This window comes from Camelus dromedarius, chromosome 8 (genome assembly GCF_036321535.1).
Source record: "Camelus dromedarius isolate mCamDro1 chromosome 8, mCamDro1.pat, whole genome shotgun sequence".
Classification (NCBI taxonomy): Eukaryota; Metazoa; Chordata; class Mammalia; order Artiodactyla; family Camelidae; genus Camelus; species Camelus dromedarius.
The window spans coordinates 69,567,961-69,591,154 of record NC_087443.1 but is presented as its reverse complement, the minus strand read 5'-3'; the positions used below and the strand labels follow the sequence as shown (position 1 = coordinate 69,591,154).

The 23,194-nt window shown below is 36.4% G+C and overlaps 1 protein-coding gene and 1 pseudogene across 3 annotated transcripts in view; one reads left to right on the top strand and one right to left on the bottom strand.

The window, feature by feature from the left end:
- ATRNL1 (attractin like 1) overlaps positions 1-23,194 on the bottom strand; it is a 631,665-nt gene that overhangs the window by 600,303 nt on the left and 8,168 nt on the right. For 2 of the 3 annotated variants that reach the window (XM_010987217.3, XM_064488470.1), the window contains exons 2-3: positions 7,901-7,984; positions 5,997-6,110 (exon numbers count right to left, since the gene is read on the bottom strand). In XM_010987217.3, the coding sequence (XP_010985519.3) occupies positions 5,997-6,110; positions 7,901-7,984 (198 nt within the window). Of the gene's footprint in view, positions 1-5,996; positions 6,111-7,900; positions 7,985-23,194 lie in introns of those variants that run through there. The other variant, XM_064488471.1, reaches the window with a different exon arrangement.
- On the top strand, positions 7,088-7,696 carry LOC105095107 (large ribosomal subunit protein uL22-like; annotated as a pseudogene).

Here is a 23,194-nt window from a genome sequence, read left to right as displayed (position 1 = left end):
ACACACAGCACAGGGAATATAGCCAATATTTTATAATCACTTCAAATGGAGCATAATCTATAAAAATATCAAATCACTACGCTGTACACCTGAAACTAATATAATATTGTAAATCAACTATACTTAAATAAATAAAATAAAGCAAGGCCACCTTGGTGCTCTAACAAGTGCCCTTACTTTTTCCCACGGGTTGCAGATTCTGATGAAGCACGCCACATCAGTTAAGAGACTACAATGACATTCTAGTTAAAGTTGTACACTTCCAGTACGCTAATTACGTGTTTTAGGTCATCTAAAAGCACACGCTTTTTATATTTCTTTAAAATTTTGTATATTTATGCAAATTATTTTAATATATAATTATTCCAAGAGACAATATTACTCACACAAGCCCATATATACACAAAACAAAATTATGTTTGTCAGTGAGAAATATAAATGTGTAAAAGCAGGAGTTCTAAATTCATAACTAGAACTTCTTCCTTTTTAAGTCTACTTGTTCATGGGGGAAAATTACGTATCTTCATTTACTTATACCATACTACCCTCTCTAAATCTATGAAAACGTATAATATGAGAAAGAAAAGAAGCTGCTTAAAACAAAGTACATTACTCAAAATAGTCGATTCCTTTAAATAATGTTAAACTTATGTTTAAGCACCACCTGGAACTGAATTCCCTCATTCAAATCATATTTAACAGAATCAAATGAAATATTATAGTCAAATAATTTATTCTGTAAACACATTTTGAAAAGCAAACAAATTAAAAAGTAATCAACTCTTGATGCTTTCATAATTATTGTATCTACTAGCTCCTGTCTGCAAAGGAACAAAAGATTTTAAAAGGAGACTGTCAACAGAATTCAAATTCTACGATACCAGTCATAGTTACATGTACATATTTTTCATCGCAGTGAGATTATATCAAATGAGGACATTGCTAAAAATACTATTCCCAGATCTTTATAACAGATATGGCCAATTCCTCTGAAACAGATGAAAAGAGCAGATTTGTTTGCTTGGCTGTTTGTTTACAAGTGTTCTAAAACCAGTAAGTCAAAGAGGACTCCCACTTCCTGCATGACACACCAAACAATCTGGACCGACCAACCTCCCCACCGAAGTCAACTAGAAAAATGGCAAACTACGTACAAAGGAAGAAATCGGCTTGAAGATATTAGAACAAAGAAAAATGTGAGCCCAGGAATTGGGGCCATTTCTCCCAATTGGGCATTTGCTGATTTCAAAGTTGGAGATGAGGTTTGAAAGGCTAAGAAACTGGGTTGTTTTACAGAGCCAGGCAAAGAAAAAGTGGAACACAAGGCCCTCCTCTTGACCTGAGACCCCAGGGACCAGGCTTAAAAACAAACAAGTGGAAGGCAGGCCCTTCAGGGGACTGCACTGAAGTCTGGATGTGAATTACCTCAATACCTGGATTAGAATTCAGTCGACTGTGGACTTCCAGTATCCTCAGGTACCCTTTGAGAATATACTATCTTTCTAGGCCTCAAATTATTGCTGTATATGGTTTTACAACATGATGTCCAGCACACAATAAGAAAATAACACCTCTCCATTCCAATCTATTCTCCATATTCTAAAAAGTCTTGCCCTTAAACATATGATAAGACATCATTAAACCCCTAGAAGAGAACATGGGCAAAACAGTCTCTGACATAATCGTAGCAATGTTTTCCTAGTTCAGTCACCCACAGATATAGAAATAAAAGCAAAATTAAACAAATGGGGCCTAATCAAACTTATACGCTTTTACACAGCAAGGGAAACCATAAACTAAATGAAAAGACAACCTACAGGATGGGAGAAAATATTTGCAGAGAATGTGAATGACAAGGGATTCAATTCCAGAATATAAAAACAACTCCTACAACTCAGTAGCAAAAAGACAACCCAGTCAAAAATGGGCAGAAGACCTAAATAGACATTTCTCTAAAGAAGACACAGATGGCCAACAGGCACATGAAAAGATGCTCAACATCACTAATTATAGAGAAATGCAAATCAGATTTACAATGAGGAATCACCTCACACTGGTCAGAATGGCCATCGATAAAAACTCCACAAACAGTAAACACTGGAGATGGTGTGGAGCAAAGGAAACCCTCCTACACTGTTGGAGGGAATGTAATTTGGTGCAGCCATTATGAAAAACAGTACGGAGATTCCTTACAAAACTAAAATAGAGTTACCATGTGATCCAGCAATCCCACTCCTGGGCATATGTCTGGAAAAGATGAAAACTAATTCGAAAAGATACACACACGCCAATGTTCACAGCAGCACCATTTGTAATAGCCAGGATTTGGAAGCAGACTAAATTTCCATCAACTGATGATGAGATAAAGAAGACAAATATTGTATGACATCACTTATATGTGGAATCTAAAAAATGATACAAATGAACTTATTTACAAAACAGAAACAGACTCACAGATATAGAAAACAAACTTATGGTTTCCAAAGGGGTAAAGAGGGGGAAGGGATAAATTAGGAGTTTGGGGTTAGCAGATACAAACTGCTATATATAAAATAGACAACAAGGTCCTACTGTTTAGCACAGGGAAATACATCCAGTATCTTGTAATAACTTACAATGAAAAAGAATATATATATATATATGCATAATTGAATCACTATGCTGTACACCGGCAACTAATACAATATTGTAAAGCAACTGTATTTGACAAAAAAAAAATAATAATAAAAAGTCTTGCCTACAGAATAAAATCTAATTTCTTTAGTGTGGTATACAAGAAAGCATTACTACAGTAAATGACTATAGCTCAATAAAAAAAAAAGTTAAAAAAAAAAAAAAGCATTACTACAGTGATTAAGGCATTGTAAAACCTAGGCTTGTATTCTGACTCTATCATTTACTAACTAAGCAAATTTGGGCCACTCACAGAATCTCTTTATGCCTCGATTCTCCATTTATAAAATGGCAAAAATAATATCTACCTAAAGGGTTACTGTGAGGATTAAATGAGTTGATACACATAAAGAACTCTTGCACACTGCCTGGCACATAAGCAGCATTCTGCAGACATTACTGACTACCATTTACTGCGTGATCTAGCGCCTACCTGTCCCTTCACATTTCCTATGACCAAGTTACTCATAGCTACTTACTACTGTCCCAAAATACAGTGTTCTTTCCGTTTATGTCTTTGTACATATGTTTTTCTCTACCTAGAATGTTCTATCTGACTCTCATACTTTGTCTACCACTCTTCTACTCATGATGAAATTCACTATGAAGGGTGGGGGGAGGGTATATAGCTCAAGTGGTAGAGCGCATGCTTAGCATGCACAAGGCCCTGGGTTCAATCCTCAGCAGCTCCTCTAAAAAAATAAACTTAATTACCTCCTCCCCCCAAATTAAAAAAAAAAAATACAATAATAGATAGAAATTCACCATGAAGAATTAGTTACATCTGGAGTCGTACAGCACTCTTCATAAGCTGATTATACACTTGCTGTACTATGTAAAATGCCTGTTCACATACTGCCACCAGGGCCTAACTTCTGTGTGGTGATGTAACCTCCAAATCCTTGAAATTCAAGTGATAGGAATGTCTTTGTTATTCATGGTGGGCTCATATTATATGCTAATGAGGTGACTCGGGATAGGAGCTGACCACCCCAGAAAGACCAACCATGTGATTAAAGGGCTGGTGCTAAAGCCACAAGAAATCAATCTGACTTCCAGAGAGGAGGGGGGACTAAAGATTGAGTTGAACCACGTGGCCAAGGATTGGATCAATCATGCCTACATAACAAAACCAAGGAGAGAAAAAAATCCTCTGGACACCTGTAACTTGGGTGAGCATCTTGGGTGGCAATACACACTGATATGTTGGGAGGATAGCATGTCCTGAGGACAGAGAAGCTTTGTTCGCGATCTTCCCAGACCTCACCCTGTGTGTCTCTTCATTTGACTGGTCCTATTTTTATCCTTTATAATAAAACTATAATCAGAAATACAGTGCTTTTCTGAGTTCTGTGCGTTACTCTAGGAAATTACTGAATCTAAGGGGGTCAGAGGCAGCTGTGAATTTGTAGTCAGCTAGTCTGAAGTGCAAGTAGCCTGGGACCCCTGAGCTTGCAGCTGGTGTCTGAAGTGAGGGCAGTTTTGTGGAGGACTGTGCACTCAACCTATGAAGTTTGGCCCAACTTCAAGTAGTTGGTGTCTAAAATGGTCTGTATCTTATTCCTTACGGCATCTTCCAGGCTTATGACAGTCTCTAGAGTTGAACAGGTTATCAAATTCAAACATTTAGATTCAGAACTCTTAGTAAAGAAACACTGTATACAGGCTTTTAAATCAGATTGTCAAGTCCTAGTCTTGGCTCTACCATCTATTAGAAGAAGGTGGCAGCGGCAGCGGCAGTAGTAGCAGTAGTAAAACTCTGAGTCTCAATTTTCTCAACAGTATGTGGGGGATAACAGCACTTCTTCCATAACATCCTTACAGGGACTGGATGACATTTAAACTGCCTCATAAAGTGCTTGGAATCAAGTGGATATTCAATAAACATGAGTTTTCCACCTCCCTCAGGATAGCTAACAGGAGCTTGCTAATGAAAAGTCACTGGTTCCACCTTCATAGTCACATAGTAACCCCCAGCCTGCTAATTATTTTACAAAAGTTTCCTTTAGTATCAAGAAAGGGTTGGTAAGGGTGTTAATGAATCACTGTTAATTAATGCAAAATCATCACAACTACTAGAAAAATAAATGAAAAAGGCACACATCTAAATGATGGTCAGTCAATAGTATCACAAAAATAGAGGAATAAAACAAAGTTATATCTAAGTTGCTAAAAATAAATATATGAACCTACAATCTTATCTATTTGTTGCAATGAATTATCTTACAATGTAATTAGTTACAAGGCTCTGCTCCATTTTCTATTATCCTTAGATGGTTACTCATGGATGCTCTTTATATAATTTCCAAAGAACTCAAAAAGTAAATTTTAAAGGTATCTTGAGCAATAGCAATATCACAGAATAAGTGTCTAATCTCCCAAGGAGACACTCTGAATTCATTCAGAAATACAAGTCCTTACAAGTTTATGCAAAAAAATAAATTACATTCCTGTTAAACAGAGTATTTACAACATAAGAGTAAAAAGTGAAAAAAGAAAAAGGAAAATTTTTAAAATTGAAGGGAACAATGAGATTTTATTTATATATTAAAATATATTTAAATTTTCAACAATGACAACACAAAAGAGATTCTACATAAACAACAAAAGGAATAATGTAATGAATAACTCTGGTCAACAATCATGTTAGTTAAATTGGGCACAAAATCTACACTATATGCTTAAAAATTTTTCTAATATATTCTTCTCCTATTCATAAAACATTTCATAATAGGTTGAACATACACACATAAAAAAGACTTTTAAACTGATACTGAAAATGCTGTGATTTTAAAATTAAGTCTGACTACTAACAACAAAATATTTTGAAGCAACCAAAATGCCCAAACTGTGAGAACTGATAGAAACGCCTTCTTTATTAACTACACAGAGTATAACTTAACCTTTTTTTACATAATTTAAAATGTTATAATTTCTCTAAAATAAAGACAACTATAAAAATACGTCTATTAATTTCTATGTCAGCTAGAACTTTTATTAATCTATTCAAATAGGTATTTCTGAAAACATATTCAAATAATTTTAAAAAAATAAACTATGTACAGTAAGAATTAGGGGTATTTATCAAGAAATCTACATTTCTGAAACAATATCTTCACTATACAAATGTTTATATTAATGCATATACATCTAAGTTGTCAGCCACAGTACACAACAATCTTAAACTATCTTTGAAATTTAGCCATCAATATCTATGCTAAATTTATTTTTGAAGTGCAGATGAGTATATCTTTAAAATTAATAAAGTATAGTTACTTTTCTACAGCTGATTGTAAGTTCATCAATTAAACATAACTACTCACCTAAGTACAGCTATTAAAGGTGCATATATTGAATCTCCATCATAAACATACATATGATCCCAGCTACATTCTGTAGCAAAATGATTGAATCTTAATCTTAACACTGCATTTGGACTGAAAAAAAATTAACATATTTTAAAATTAATATGTAATATGTAAAGCACAGTCTGAAGAAATCTTAGAAAATTTTATTAAAAACCTATTTACAGATAATTTTGCTATAAATCCTTAAGTCACCAGTACAAAAGACTGATAAGCAATCATATCTAATTTGTAAAAACAACATACAACTTCCAAGCCTATTAACTGGCCATATGTAAGTATCATCTTTTTCAAAACATTTAGTCAACAGGAAATGTTGTCTGTCTTGACTAAGATGGCGGTTACATAAATTATATATATTATTGAAACTTCACTGAGCTGTACACTTAAGTGCGTTTCATTGTCTGCAAATTGCATTTGAATAAAGTTCAACTTTACATTCCACATTTAAGACTATTTTTATTTCTATGAACCCTTAACTAGAGGTACTAATGAAGTATTTGAATTAAAAGGTCTCAATATGATATACTGCTACTTGTTAACAAATACATAAAATGAGACCATAAGTGCACAGGGAATGAATAACTCTGAAGTTTTGAAAAAATTTTAAAGTAGCCAAAGAAAAAAACACCACCCAGTTTTCCAAATACACTCTCTAAAAAAATCATAAAATAGTTCAAAAATAATCCATATCAATTCATTTACGATCCTACTCACAGTATGTTTAAATAAATTCAGTCTCAAGCCCTAGTTACTGAAAAATGCCTCTAAAAGGAAAATGAACTCTCTCTTCTACAAAATGTCCTTTTTTTAAACACTCATAACTAAAATGCTGAATATAGTATGAACCAATGGTATCATTCAGCATGGAATATTTTTAGACTTTCTACGGAATCTTCAGATTCCATAACAAGCTATTTAAAATAAGCCAAAAATGCGTATTTGATTTAATGCCACAGTAACATAACTCAAAAATAAAATACAGGTAAAAATTAAACTATTATCACAAGTAAAAGGGTATTATAATTTATATTAAATATGATATCCAGCTTCCTTTTCCAGTGAGCGGCCTGAGGTGACCTCTAAAAATGGTTTACTATTCACTTGACCCAGAAAACCCCACAAAATCATGCAAATCAAGAGGTTCAAATCTTTGTGTTCACTTTAAGAACACTCGTTAAACTGCCCAGGCCGTTCAGGGCATGCATATCCGAAAAGCCACCAAGTATCTGAAGGATGTCACTTTACAGAAGCAATGTGTGCCATTCCGTCTTTACAATGGTAGAGTTGGTAGGTGTGTCCAGTCAAAACAGTGGGACTGGACACAGGGTCAATGGCCCAAAAAGAGTGTTGAATTTTTACTGCACACGCTCAAAAATGCAGAGAGTAATGCTGAACTTAAGGGCTTAGATGCAGACTCTCTGGTCACTGAGCACTTCTAGGTGAACAAAGCTCCCAAGATGCAGTGCAGGACTTACAGAGCTCATGGTCCGATCGACCCTTACATGAGCTCTCCCTGCCGCACTGAGATGATCCTCAATGAAAAAGAGCAGACTGTTCCTAAACCAGAAAAGGAGGTTGTACGGAAGGAAAAGATATCCCAGAAGAAACTGAAGAAACAAAAATTTCTGGGCCAGGAATAAATTCAGCAAAAAATAAATGCAAATCAGTTTAAAAAAAGAACAAAAAAAAAATCTAAAAGTTGTAAAGCCCATTTTTAAAATCATGAATAATGTTTTCCAATAATAAGCAACTGAATAAACTATATAACTATGAAGTTGTTATACTTTAATGTAACATTGATATAATCACCTTCTTTATCATTTCAGAATAAAATAATTTAACACAAATTGTATACTTACTAGCCTTCAATTAGCCATGTACATTTAGTTTTATACTTATAGTTAATTGGACCATCTGTTAAATATCCAGAAGGTTCTGTTAACCTAGAAAACAAAATCATGAAAATAATTACATTAAAGTAATTTTAAGACACATAGTAGCATAAAAATTTTAAAAAGACACTAAACCAAAGGAATGGGATATAGCCACTACCAAAAAGGAGAATTCATTTACAACTTAGGAAAACCTTCAAATTGCCATAAATCTCTCTACATCTCAAAAGAAACTTATGTTGAATTTCTTTAAATTTTAATTTAACTGTTATCTTTTACAAAGTGGAACAATACAGTGAAAGACTGAATATTATACCGATGGGTTCAGTGTTGATGCAAAACAGATTAAGTTAAACTTCCTCTGCACAAAATTAGGTGGAGGCAAAAGAAGAAAGATCAAATGCACTTTGAAAAATGCAGACCTATGGAACAGAGAAAGAGTGTATGTACACACCACTTTGGGAAGTTACACTGTTAGCTATATTTGTTTTTCATGCAACAGGGCTGCTAAAGTAGCTGTCACAGACTCTACTGAGTTCAGCTAACTGTTTTTATTATCATTTTCTTTTGTCTATTTTATATATATATAGTCCGAGAACTCAATCAATTTAAAAAAGAGGGTAAATCAAGGGTTTTGTAATTATCCTCTATTTTAAATATAAAAAAAAAGAAAAAGATAATTGAAAAGCTTCAGATTTTCAGAATTTTTAAATGTTTAAACAAAAACCCAGTTCTACTTCACTTTGTTCTCTTTGGCTCCAGCCCAATTATTTTATCAACAAAAGACAATATCTTAAATAATTATCTTACCATTTAGCCTTTATGTATTTATACAGGCACACACATATACATAAACACACACACACACACACACACACACACACACACACACACATACACCCCCCACGGCTTTCAGTCTTCATATATTCAGATATACATACACACATATATATACATACATACACATACAGATACCAGGATCATTATTTAGTGTTTGGCAAAATTAAATTTTCCTTATAGTATAGTCTTAAAAACATTAGGGAAAAAAAGTTTCATTTACCTACATGAGGGTTGACAGAAAGGTCAGTTAATGTAAATGTTATTCGATGTCTTTCATAATCCCTGCAAACTGCTTTGGGTAGAAAAAAGGCTAATTCATGCTTAGAAAAGTTTTTAAAGAGCAACAGAAAAATTCCCATGTTTTCAAATTAATGTAATAATAAACTGAGCATTTTCCATGTGTCGGGTATTACTGTAAATGCATACTTAAAAATGTCAAAAACCTCATGAAATTATTATTAATTTATTATTAATCCCATATCACAGATGAGAAAACAGTTTAAATAACAAGTCAAATAACCTGTCCTGATTTTTTACTTCCAATAATACCAAATGAGCTAATTCAGACAAACCTCCACTGAAAATAACTTTAAAAGCTAAGGAACAGTTTTAAAATCTAAGTAACAAAATGGAAACATCTACCATGTCAAGATCCAGAAGTCGCCAATTCTTTCGGAGCAACCAGGCATCCAGAGCTACTTTTGCTCTGGAGAAATCTGTCTATTTATTAGAGATTGCCAAAAGGCTAAGAGTGCTTTTGGAAGCCTTAAGGAGGGAGGGGGACAAATGCTGGAGGCAATAACCTACAAAAAGGAGGGGCTCAAATAAACAACATGACACTCTGAACGGGAACACAGGATTTGCTATTTAGGGTATGGGTGTACCAGAAACCAGCCTTTACAAGGACTGCAATCCAGCTACAAGACATCTAAGCGGCAGAAAACCTCAAAACCTCCTGCTGACTTAAGGGGAGACTAGAAGGGCTGGTATACCAAGGCTCCTAACAGAAGGTACAAAAACACTCTCTAAAGAAAGATAACATTATCCTAGGCCTCAAATTATTTCCACCAATAATTTTTCAAATAAAATGTCTATTAGGACCAAAGAGAACCAGACATATGAACATAGAAGAAAACAAAATAAGAACCAACAATATCTTCGGGAAGAGACCTGGAGATATTCCAATTTTAGAGATTACAGGTGTGACCTGTAAAACAAACATGATTTACTAAGTTCAAAAACACAAAAGAAAAGATTTAAAATTTTGGCAGTTAATTGAAAACGGTAAAAAACTAACAGCATATTTGAAAAAAGTGGAAATTCTAATACTACAGTAATCAAAATTATGAAACTACAATAATCAAAATGAAGAATTCGATGAACAAGTTTAACAACACATAGAAGACAGTTTCATAAAAAAATATCCAAACTAGAACAGGATGATCCAGAGTTCAACCCAATGGGTTTGAGTCATTCCACCAGGTAAGACTCCAATAAGCTGAGATTCTGGCTGAGGGCAGGGCAAATGTGGAATGGGGAGCAGAACAAAACCATACATATTGATTACAGTCTTTTAATAAATTAAATAATAAGTACTGTAACAGCTTCCATAGTTTCTACTTGCTGTTGTGCTTGTGTGTGTGTGTGTGTGTGTGTGTGTGTGTGTGTGTCTTTTCTCTCCCTCACTTTTTTATTTTTATATACAAGTTGTTGTAAGTTAACTTTACAATTTAGACTTCGAATCATGGAATATTTAGTGACTCAACATGAAGAACAATTAAATAACCAGTGATGGATACAATGCCTCTTGAAACTGTGTGTTTCCTCACTTTGAACAAAGGGCGAGAACGTCTTCACCTGGAAAAAGTGTAACTTCTTAGGTATAAATACAGTGTTGTTGGTTTGAGGAGAGTTCACATGTGTTTAGCAGGATGCAGACAAAAGAAGCTGAATAATTGAAGGACAGATTGTGCCAGTTATCCATCACCTCTCACCTCAAAATTCACACTATTTGCCTACTCTGCAAAAGTGAATGTGGGTCCTTTACTTTTTTTTTTTTTTTTTTTTTTTTGCCAGATGACATGACGTTAAACTGGCATGCTTTGTCAGCAGAGCACACTGGAGAGACTGCAGGAGACAAGAGATTTGCTTCCTGGCTCCAATGTACTCACTCATTAAGCTCCTGCACCACCTGGCTTCTCTGGCATAGACTTCTACAGTACTTGATGGCCGCCAGCCCCAGCCACCAGCAGCTTCCCCCAGCACTTCCCCTCGGGCAGTTTTGCAGCAGAGTGTCTCCAGTGAGACACCACTCCATGAGCAGCTTTCCCCAGCATCCTATAAGGTAACCATGGCAAGTCCAAAGGGCAGATGTGAAGCAAGTTCCGTAGGTCCAGCTTTACAGCGACTTTTTTGCCATCCAGTAAGCCACAGCCTCCCTCCCAACACAGTCTGGATCTCAGGCCAGGACACAGGGGCTCTCACTTAAGTGCTCTGTCTCAGCCATAACAGTGGTAGTGGGTGCTCCTTAAACCCACTAATTCTATATTTGGCAGAGTTCTCTTTACTTCTTACTAACCAGTTCCTCACTACTCCAATTCCTGTTACAGCCAATAATTCTTTACATTAAACTTTTCCTATTAAAATTACTAAGGGATTCTCTTTCCTGATTGGACCAAAACCAACCAATAATAATAATCAAGGATATGCAAAATAAAATCACAATAACATGCCACTATGTACCCAACAGAATGACTAAAATTAAAAAGACTGATAATATCAAATATTAGCAAGAATGTGGAGAAAAAGAATTCTCATAGGAATAAATCAGTGCAGCAACTTTGGAAAAGAATTTGGTATTATCTTGCATAGTTGGAAATAGACATATCCTATGTAGCTGCCAACAGTGTCGGCATTACACTTACCCTCTCAGACCCTCCTACCATTTCACACACTCCAGCCCGACTTCCTCAAGCCCACGTCTTTGTTGAAGGGCTTCCTCTAGCCACTAGAACCCACTCTTCCTGTTCATGTGATGGGCTGAAAATGCCTGTGGATCAGCATCCTTAGCCCTTAGCCCATGAATGACTTCTAGAAACCCCAAGCTCCCTCACCTCCGCTGGGATATAACGAGGTGTACTTTGCCCCCCAGCTCTTCCTTGTGGGATACAGCTCCAGTCACCCAACGTGGAAGCTAACATACCTCTCTGACTGGCTCCTGCTCTTCTCTATATCACATCTGTCAGTGTCCCTGAGTCTCCCAAATATGCTACATATGCTTAATTCTTGTCTCAGGATCTGCTTTAAGGCAGTGGAGGGGAGGGTGACCAAACTAACAGTACCAGGAAACTGAACTTCAAGATGGGATTCTGGGCTTAGATCACTCACTGGCCAGATGCAGCAAGAGCCACACTGAGGGCAGTAGACAGAGTGGCGTGCTATACCATCACAATGACAAAACTGTCACCTGCACTCAACTGAGACAGGATACCAGAGGAAGGTGATGCACTGACTGAATGCAACAGGCTTATGCAGTATCTCTGACATTTGAGAAATAGAGTAGCAAGGGTAATCATAAGGACTGTGGAATTAGTTGATTGCTGTTAAAAGCCATTGATGTGTCGAGGGAAGAAAACTGCAGCAGAACGCCTATAGTGAGACTCCCACTCATGAACAGATTCCCCAACATCCTATAAGACTCAATCTGCCAACCACCAGTTTTAGATACATAATTACTAGGGAACTCTGTAACACTTAAACACTATCCCCGAAGTCACAGGGTAGATCAAACTGAAAAACAGGCCCAGGACCAGACTGTGAGAGAAGCAGAATTACAGGAAAAGGTTAATTTGCAGCCCTGTCAAGACTTCAGTGCTAAAGACAGCACCCCTAATACTTAGGAGGGCGCCATCTGGGGACTTGTACTGAGAATCTTGCGCCCCTAGATATTTTCAACCCTTTGGGCCTGCGAAAGTCCTTTAAGAAGTCAAGGCTGACAGTGAGAAAAATAAATCCTTGCCCTCTCTAAGTGATTCCAGGCACACCTTGTTTTATCACACTTCACTCTGTCACACCTCACAGACACTGCGCTTTTTACAGATTGAAGGTCTGTGGCAACCCTTCGTGGAGCAAGTCTGTTGCTGCCATTTTTCCAATAGCATTTGCTCACTTTGTGTCTCTGTGTCATATTTTGGTAATTCTCAAAGTATTTCAAACCCTCCACCAGCAAAAAAATTGTGACTTGCTGAAAACTCAGATGATGGCTAGCATTTTTTAGCAACAGAGCATTTTTTAGTTCAGGTATGCACATTTTTTAGACACAATGCTAGTGTACACATAATAGACTACAGTATAACATAAACATAGCTTTTATATCTGCTGGGAAACTGAAAATTTCATGTAGCTTTTTTATTGCAATATTGGCTTTATTGTGGTGATCCAGAACTGAAACATGCACATCTCCGAGGTAAGCCTGTACTTGTCCTTAAGTCGCAACAAGTAACACCAGAACTGAATTAAATCAATTTAATCCATCAATGGCAATTGGCTATAGTAATCATGCATCCAAAAGCCTTGTAATTAGCGGCAGCCCCATATACAGTGACCACGCAAAAATAAATAAAAATCCCCAAATGTTTAAAAATTAAACAACAGAATTCTAAGCCCAAGGATAATTAGAAAAATCTTTAATTTTTAATACTAAAACCACAACATATCAAAATTTATGAGATGAAGCTCAAGCAGTGTTTGGAGAGAAATTTATAGCTCTAAATATATACATATTGGGAAGTTAAAAATCAGCTATCCAAAGCTGCATGTCAAGAAGTCAGAAAAAGAACTATAAATTAAAGCAAAAGAAAATATAAGGGATAATAAAGAACAGAAATCTCAGAAGTACAAAATAGTCATACAATAAAGAAAATTAACACAACTAAAAGTTGTCTTAATGAATACTAATAAAATCAATAAACCCCTGGAAAAACTTTGGTCACAAAAAATATAATAATAATAATGATCATTACCATCATCAAAAAGAAAAACAGGAACATCATTACAAGACATTACAGTAGAAGCAAACAAATACACCAAGAACCTGGGAGGAAAATCTTGGGAGAGAGATTCTTTTAAGAATTAGGACATGGAAAAGTTATCTAGTGTATGGACGTACACATGGGAATTTGGGAAGCCACATGCATTCCCAAGGAGACTTTTCTGAGACTGTATGCTCAGAAAAGACCTGAGAAGAAGACTGTACACTTCCACCTGTGGCTAATTTTTAGATTCAGAGCAAGAAGGAAGTTAAGGCCAAGGCAGAGTCATCAACAACCTGGCTAACCATCGAAGGAGTGTCCCAGCAGAGTCAATCTGCAGAGACAGGAAGAGTTCTTTATCTTTTCTTGGCTCCAGGCATTCAGGAAATGTACATCAAAACACCAGCTGACCACAAGCTAAAGGAACAGAGACCTTAGAAACCACACACAACAAAGAACACAGTCATTCCAAAAATAGTTTAGAAAAGTCATTAAACAAATACTCTGATTTCTAGAGTTGTCACATTATAATAATCAAATGTCCAGTCTCAAACAAAAAATTATGAAATATACAAAGAAACAAAAAGTATGGCTCATTCACAGGAGAAATTAACAGAAACTACCTGAGGAAACACAGACATTGCACTTACTAGATGAAGACTTTACATCAACCATTTTAAATAGACTCAAAAATGCTAAAGGAAACCATGAACAAGGAGCTAACTAGGAAAATGATGTCTCAACAAATAGAGAATATAAATGAAAACTTAGAAATTTTATTATCACAACCTTAAAATCACGTATTTCCATTCTCTCAAAAAGCAAGGAAATAAAATAGGAAATTCTGTGTACAAGTTTCCTCTGGATCTAAGCCTCATTTCGATTCCCTCAGTAGGGTCTATTAAGAAATCCTTCTCCCTAGCTTCTAAATTACAGTTGTAACAAACCCTTAAAATCAAAATATTGCTCTAATTTAAATTGTAAAAACTTCCAAAATCAGTGCTGAACCTAATGATACAAACTATCAGACATAAATAAAGCCTGTGTAATAACAGTTTAAAGCCTCAGAGCCTTAATTTTAGAGAAAATTCTCATTTGTTCCGTGTCTCTACACAGCCACTTCTATTTCAATTTCTTCTTTAATGCAAGAGAAGTGTAACATATCCAAGAGGCACAGTAATACATAGCCACAAACTCTATAGTTCTTCTCATAAGAAAACGAAGCTGGAAATTTAAGAGTAGACAGCCTTACAACTATCACCTACAATATAACCCATCTTCCGAGTTAGGAATACATCCCTCTACCACTACTTGGGATTTCTTTCCCAAAAACCCCTCTATTTGTCTACAGCCCCACCTACTCAACTGACCCAGTCCTGTCCTGTTTCCCACCCAACTCCTATCATAGTTTAAAATATATCTCCCTTCTTTTAAAGAAATTTATACTCTAGGAGCTGCCACTATAACCCAATCTTCCACCGAAAAGAGGTGATGCGAAGGAACTCCTTGTTTCCCCACCTAGACTACCCAGCGGGAGCACGTGAACACCAGCCACTCTGTCCCATCCCCTTCCCCTTCAGAGGCACAATCACACAGACTTACAAGAAAACTCTGCCCACCACGGCCCCTGAGCGCCTTCTCTCCCTTCATCCCCAACTCCCAGCACTAAAGCCCCGACAGAGAGCCTCCCTCTGCCTCTGCTCACTGCACAGAGGTCTCCTCTTTCCCACTTCCACTCTACTGGAAACCTGGGGGACTGACCCCAGCCAAGATAAAAGGAAAGGAAAATCCTTTCTCACCACCGAGAGGTGGGCAGTAAGGGAGGGAAGACTCCCACCACCCCACAACAAGGAAGGAGCAATCCCCCCTTCTCAGCTTCCTCACCTCTTCTGCAGCTTGGCCTCCATGGTACCAGAGCAAAGCACACGCTCTGGACATCTTCACAACCTGAAACAGTTCCTCTTCTAAAACTGAGAAGTCTTACCCTGCAAGATCACACTCTGACCACAAACACCTAGTTTCCAGTCTATTTCTCCACTTCCCACTCCTTAACATCTTTCCATTCCAGCTGCGTAGGTATTTCAAAAACCGAGGTAGCATACAGTCCAGCTACGTGAAAGGTAAAATAAGCCTCTTACACAACTACTGTTTCTAACATTGTTTCTACGATGCGTTCTAAGTTTCAAACAATTAACTTCTTTTTAATTTTGTGTTCTTAAACTGAGTGTTCTTAAACTGAGAACCATACTGACATGGCAGATCAGGGCTCCGTAACTACTGGCCTGTTGCCTGCTTGTGTGAACAAACTTATACTGGAACACAACTACACCCGTTTGTTTACATACATCTGAGATTGCTAACAGGCTGCAAGGACACAGCCGAGCAGTGCAACAGAGACCATCTGGCCCACAAAGCCTAGAACACCCACTGTCTGGCCCTTTAGGGAAGAAGTTTGCCAGGCCCTGTCTGGATGCCTGCATGTGTCCAGATGCCTTGCCGATGCCTCATCTCGCTGAAACTGCCCCATCTAGAGTCCTTAATCAAATAAGCATGCTGAACTGTTTACAATACAAGAATGGACACTACTAAATGCAGGAAAACCAGCACAAAAATTAAACAATACTAAAATTAAATCAGAGTGTCCTTCTCTAGTCTGGCCATGAATTAAAAAAATTTAAGATATTACAAAAATAAGAAGGTGTAATCGTTTTAATATGACAAAGTGTCTGAAACCATAAATCCTGTTTATCAAGGAATATGGTTTTGGTACCAGCATAACCACTCAACAAAGAATAGTCAGACCCACTGGGCAACAGTCTTTACACAGTAACTGCTGGTCCGTATTTCCAGGCAGGGCCCTTACTGTATGGAAGAAGGTAGGTAGAATGCATCCTCTCTGAACTGGCTGAGCCTTGCATGCCCAGTTTTTGCCCCATAACTCACCAATCAGAAGCTACTGCTTTTCCACTGGGGAGGAAACAGGCAAAACTTTAGAAGCACTGCAAGAATCTCAACTCAGTCACTTAATGGTTATGTTACTCAATCTCTCCAAGTCTCATTTTCCTTATGTGTAAAATAGTTGTAACAACAGTACTTATTTCATAAGATTGTTTTTAAAACGTCACGAGATAATACGTATCAAGTGTTCAGCGAAGTAGAAGAGAAAATCCATGTAATGTTCATGACCCACTGGCAGAAACAGATCTTAAACCCTTATCAGTTTGGTACCAAAACTCAGGATCTTGAGTACACTTATGCTATCTGGAAATCAAGAAGACTATGAATTTATAACTAAGGAGAAACTTCGTACTGAAGGGTAGAGGATGGCTTGCTGTGGAAAAAGAGCCAGACAGACAAGTTTTGGCAACTCATCTGTCGCTTAGTAGCTATCAGACTTTGCGTAAGTAATTGCTTCAGGTCTCTCCCTCTCTATTCCCACTGTAAAGTGAGAATAATATCATCTACCTCACAGAATTCTCATCAACAACAAAAAAGGCAATACTTGTAAGAGCTCTTTTCACCACATTAGGTCACTGCTCCTCTAAACTCATAATTTAACTTGTGAAATGCTCTTTAATGCTATTAATATTAATCTTACAAGAAATAGAGTAAGTTCTATTTTCTAGGAAAAAAAATTCCCTATTAGCATAATTACATTGCCGTAAAGTACAAATGAAGCCTGGCATTAAACTTAATACATCAAAACACGGAAAACGCTCTTAAATTTTCTATTTTTTAAGAGACACAGAATCAACTTGAAAGTTCCTGATTCACACAGTGCTTTTATTTTCTAAATGCTTCTGTTTTCCCTATAAAACAAGTAAGTAACCCTCCTCCCCCACCGAGGGAGGATGCAGGGGTGCAGTCCCTCCAGCCACACCTACCCCACACTAAGCACTCATCTGCAAAGAAGCGGCACCCTTGCCTCCCACCACTGGGGGGCGCAGCAGCTGCAGAGGCCGCGTCGGGTGGACCACCTGTGCCCTGCACTTAGGCAAATGGCAGGGGACTCAGTACCCCTGTTCCTCCTAACTAGAGAATGGGAAGAAATTACAAAGATGAGGAAGGTGAAAAGGGGGACTCTCTACACCTGTGTATGAAGGACTAGGCACACCCTCAGGTGGCCCACGGTCAGCATCAACACAGCGGAACTTTTAGAAGGGAGTGCCGCCTGGCTTTCAGAACGGTCTCCAGGAAGCGGACAAGTAAGGCAGAGCAGAATGGTACAGCCAAGGGTCTCAAACTAAACTGGCATTGGAATCTGAGCACAAAAGTGAGCCAGCACACTCCTAGTACATACACAAGAAATTAAAACATATGTCCACGCCAAAATCTGCACACAAAAATTCACAGCAACATTATTCATAATATGAAAAAGACAGAAACAACCCAATGTCCATCAGCTGATGGACAGGAAAATAAAGTGTAGAACAGCCATGTGATGAAATTTGACAACATACTAAGTGAAAGAAACCAGTGACAAAAGACCATATATTGTATGATTCCATGTATATGAAATGTCCATAATAAGTAAATTCATAGAGGAAGAAAGTAAATTAGTGGCTGCCTAGATTAGCAGAATTGGTGGGTAGGGAAAATGGAGAGACTGCAAATGGGGGTTTTTTAATGGGGTGATGAAGGAGTTCTAAAGTTAGAGAGTGGTGATGGTTGTACTACTCTCTGAATATACTAAAGACCACTGAATCATACAGTTTAAAAAGGTATCATGGTATGTATGAATATTATGGTATGTAAACTATAACTCAAGAAAGCTGTCATTTTTAAAAAGTGAGCTAGGTCATATATGACAAAATGAGTTGACTGCCTCTATAACAGAATATTTAAATAGGAACCAGAGTCTCATACACAAGACTCAAGATATCCACAATACAATCCAAAATTACCTGCCATACAAAATCTCAACTCACTTGAGAGGAGATAATCAGCAGGTACCATGACTTTCATAATAAATATAAAAATTAAAGTTTCAGCAAAGCAAGCAAAGAAACTGAAGACATAAAGAATAACAAAATGGGAAACTATAATAAATAAAACTTTTTAATAAAAACTCACAAGATGGACCCGAGAGCAGAATGGAAGAGACAGAGGGAAGAATCTGTGAACACAGAGATATATAAATAAAAAATCTTCCAATCTGAATAGAAAGAAAACAGACTGAAGGAAATGAACAGAGCTTTAGTGACCTGAAGTCAATAACAAAAGATCTGACAGTTGTCTCACTGGAGTCACAGAAGGAGAGAAGAAAAAAGCCTGGAGCTGAAAAAATATCTGAAGAAATGATAACAATGTTTTGCAAATTTTGAGAAAGCTATAAACCTACAAAGCAAGAAGCTGAGCAAATAACAAACAAGATACACTCAAAGAAGTCCATATCCACACACATTATAACCAAATTTCTGAAAACCAAAGAGAAAAAAAAAAGAGAGAGAGAGGAAGATGCCACACCATCTAGAGGAGCACAACAACTTGACTGACAACAGATGCTTCTTAAGAAACCCTGGCATCACTCACTACCTTAAATACTCCAGCTCTTAGACAAGAGAGAGATATGATCAAATTTTTGTTTTATAAAGCAAACTCTGGCAGCAGTAAAGGCTAGATTAGCAAGAGAGAGAAAAAAAAAAAAAACAGAAGCAGAGAGATCAGTTAAAGGGCTACTGTAACAACTCAAGAAGGAAAACTTTGGGACTTCACTAAGATAATGGCCACAGAGATGGCAAGGATGCAAACCCTGAGAGACCAGCAGCAGCACATGCATGTGCAGATCAGCTCTTAAGAGAAACTGTCTCTTTAGCAGCAAGAATAACTGGGGGAAAGTTCGGCCCCTTCAAGCCAGAGAGTGCGGGGAAATTGCAAGGGAGAGAGAGCTGAAAATGGAAATACCCTAATTCTTATGAACACACATAAGACTCAGGCTCAATCTGAGCTGCTCATGTGTGGGGCAGACCCAAAAGCAGCTTAACAAAGGCTTTCAGAACTGAATTAAAATTTAAAACATTGTACAAGATTCAGACTAATCCCTGAGTGGCATGTGTGTGCGTTCAGAGCCAAAGGTTTTAAAAATGGAACTGAGATTAGAACCACTGCCCTCAGAAAGCAAGACGGAGAAGTTGCTACTCAAACCTAACTGGTCAGTTGCCTACTAAATAAAAATAAATAAGTAAACAGATTTTAAAAATCAACATTCTCCAGGGAATAACAGGACCCAGAACCCACACAACATAACATTCACAATGCCCAGAATAAATCCAAAATTACTCAACATACAAAGAGCCGGGAATAAGAAATGAATTTTCAATGGAAAAGGTAATCAACAGACGTCAATCCTAAGAAAATCTAGAAACTGGAATCATCACACAAAGATGTTAGCTATTACAACAGGACTCCACGAGGTACGGGTAAAGACACTTAAATGAAATGGGGAGAGAAGTTTTCACCAGAGAAACAGAAATCATAAAAAAGAACAAAACAGAAATGTTAGGAATGAAAAATATATCTTAAATTTAAAAATGATTGGATGGGTTCAAAAGCATAATGAAGGTCGGAGAGGAGACAGTCAGTGAAGTTGATGATAGTTCAACAGAAACTGTACAATCTGAAGAAAGAAAAAAAGATAAAAGAAAAAAAAGAGAGCTAGCAGAGCTTCAAGTTCTGTGATGCTAAACCAAAGCCAACATTAGCATCACTGAAGTCCCAGGAGGAGAAAAGGATTGGTGTAGAAAAACATATTTGAAGAAATAATGGTTTTTTTTAAATCTTATATTTGGTAAAAGACAGAAATAAAAACTCAAGATGCTCAGCAAACCCTAACCAGAGTAAATTCAAAGAAAGCCACATCCAGATACATCAGAATCTGAAGTGCTGAAAACAAAAGATGAATAAAAAGCTTGAAAGTAGCTAGAAAAAAAAATGACATTCTCTATATATTTATGGGAAGAACAATTAGAATGACTGCAGATTTCCCATCAGAAACCATGGAAGCCAGAAGAGTGTCAAGCAACATCTTTAAAGTGCTGAAAGAAAAGAACTGTCAACACAGAATTCTGTACTTGCGAAAATATCCTTCATTAAAAAAGACACAGATACTCTCAGAACAAGGAAAACTAAGAAAATACATCAGCAGCAGTCATGCTCAAAAAGAAATGCAAAGGGAAATGATTCAGACAAAAGGGAATGATGCTACAAGGAAATGTATATCTTGAGAAGTAAACAAAGAGTAAAAGGAAGAGTAGATATCTGAGAAAACAAAAAAGATTATTTTCCCACAAAAATACAAAGGATCGTAAGAGACTACTATGTGCAACTATACACCAATAAAATGGAGAACCTGGAAGAAATGGACAAATTCTTAGAAAAACACAATCTCCCAAGACTGAACCAGGAAGAAATAGAAAATATGAACAGGCCAATTACCAGTAATGAAACTGAATCAGTAATTTAAAACCTCAACAAACAAAAGTCCAGGACCAGATGGCTTCACAGATGAATTCTACCAAACATTCAGAAAAGACTTAACACCTATCCTTCTGAAACTATTTCCAAAAATACTGCAGAGGAAAGAACACTTCTGAATCCATTCTATGAGGCCACCATTACCCTGATACCAACACCAGACAAAGATAGCAAAAAAAAAAATCACTAATGAACATATATGCAAAAAAATCCTCAACAAAATATCAACAAACCAATATCTAAGACATGGGAAAACCTAAATGTTCAACAGATGAATGGATAAGGAAGATGTGGTGTGTGTGTATATATATACACACATACATACACACACACATACCACATCTTATATCAATATCTATCTATATATAGATATACAAACACACACATGCACACTCATAGTAAGAATGAAATAATGCCATTTGCAGCAAGATGGATGGACCTAGAGATGATCACACTAAGTGAAATAAGTCAGACAGAGAAAGACAAATATCATATGATAACACTTATGTGTGGAAACTAAAAAAAAAAAAAAAATGATACAAATGAACTTATTTACAAAACAGAAACAGACTCACAGACTTAGAAAACAAACTTACATTACCAAAGGGGAAAGGGGAGGGAGGAATAAATTAGGAATTTGGGATTAACAGATACACACCAGTATATAAAAAATAAACAAGGACCTACTGTATGGCACAAAGAACTATATTCAATACCTTATAATAACACATAATGAAAAAGAATCTGAAAAAGAATATATATATACATCCGTACAACTGAACCATTTTGTTGTACACCTGAAACACTGTAAACCAACTATACTTCAATTAAAAAAAAAAGACTATTCCCCTCCTTAAGTCCTTTAAAATATGTATGATCACTGAAAGCAAAATTTATAACTTTATCTGGTGAGACTTGCCATATGTATAGATGTAATATATATGACAATTATAACAAAGGTCAGTGGGTGAGGATAAATGGAACTATATGATTCTAAACCTTCTTAACTTTACTTAAAGTAATTTATTATTAATTCTGAACAGACTATAAAAAGTTAGCTATGCATAGTGTAATCTAGTATAACTACAAAAATAATAGAAAGACATACACCCAAAGGGCCGACAGAAAATTACAATGGAATACTAAAATAAATCCAAATATATTAAATGTAAATAGTCTCAACAAACCAATATAAAGACAGAGATTATTCAATTGGATTTAATATGTGTATATATACACACACACACATACATATACATGCATACATTCATACTCACACACACTATTCTGTCCAAGTCAAAAAAGATACATCATGCCAATAATAATCAGAAGAAAGCAAGAGTGGCTATTAATATCAAACTAGACTTCAAAGCAAAGAAAAAGAGATGCGAAGTTATATTATGATGAATGGGTCAGTTCACCAAAAATACTTAATTCTAATTATGTGTGCATCTACAAAAAAAGCTTCAAAATACAAGAAGCAAAACTGATAGAAGTGAAAGGAGACAAAGAGACAAATCTGTAATTATAGTTGGAGACTCAGTACTCCTCCCTCAGTAATCAACAGAACAAGAAGGAAGAATGAATATAATCAGGGATACAGAAGATCTGAACACCACCAACAACCGACGTGGCCTTCCAGACATTTCTGTAACACTCCACTCAATAGCAGAATAGACATTCTTTCAACTGCACATGTAACATTCACCACAATACACCATATTTTGTCCAAAAAATTAGTCTTAACAGATTTGTAAGAACTAGAATCACACAAGGCACGTATCTTTAAACATAATGTAATTTAACTAAAAATAAATAACAGAAAAATCTCTAGTAAATTCCCAAATATTTGAAAATTTTAAAAAAAACAGTTCTACATAAGCCAAAAAGAATGTCTCAAGTTCAATCACACTAAGTA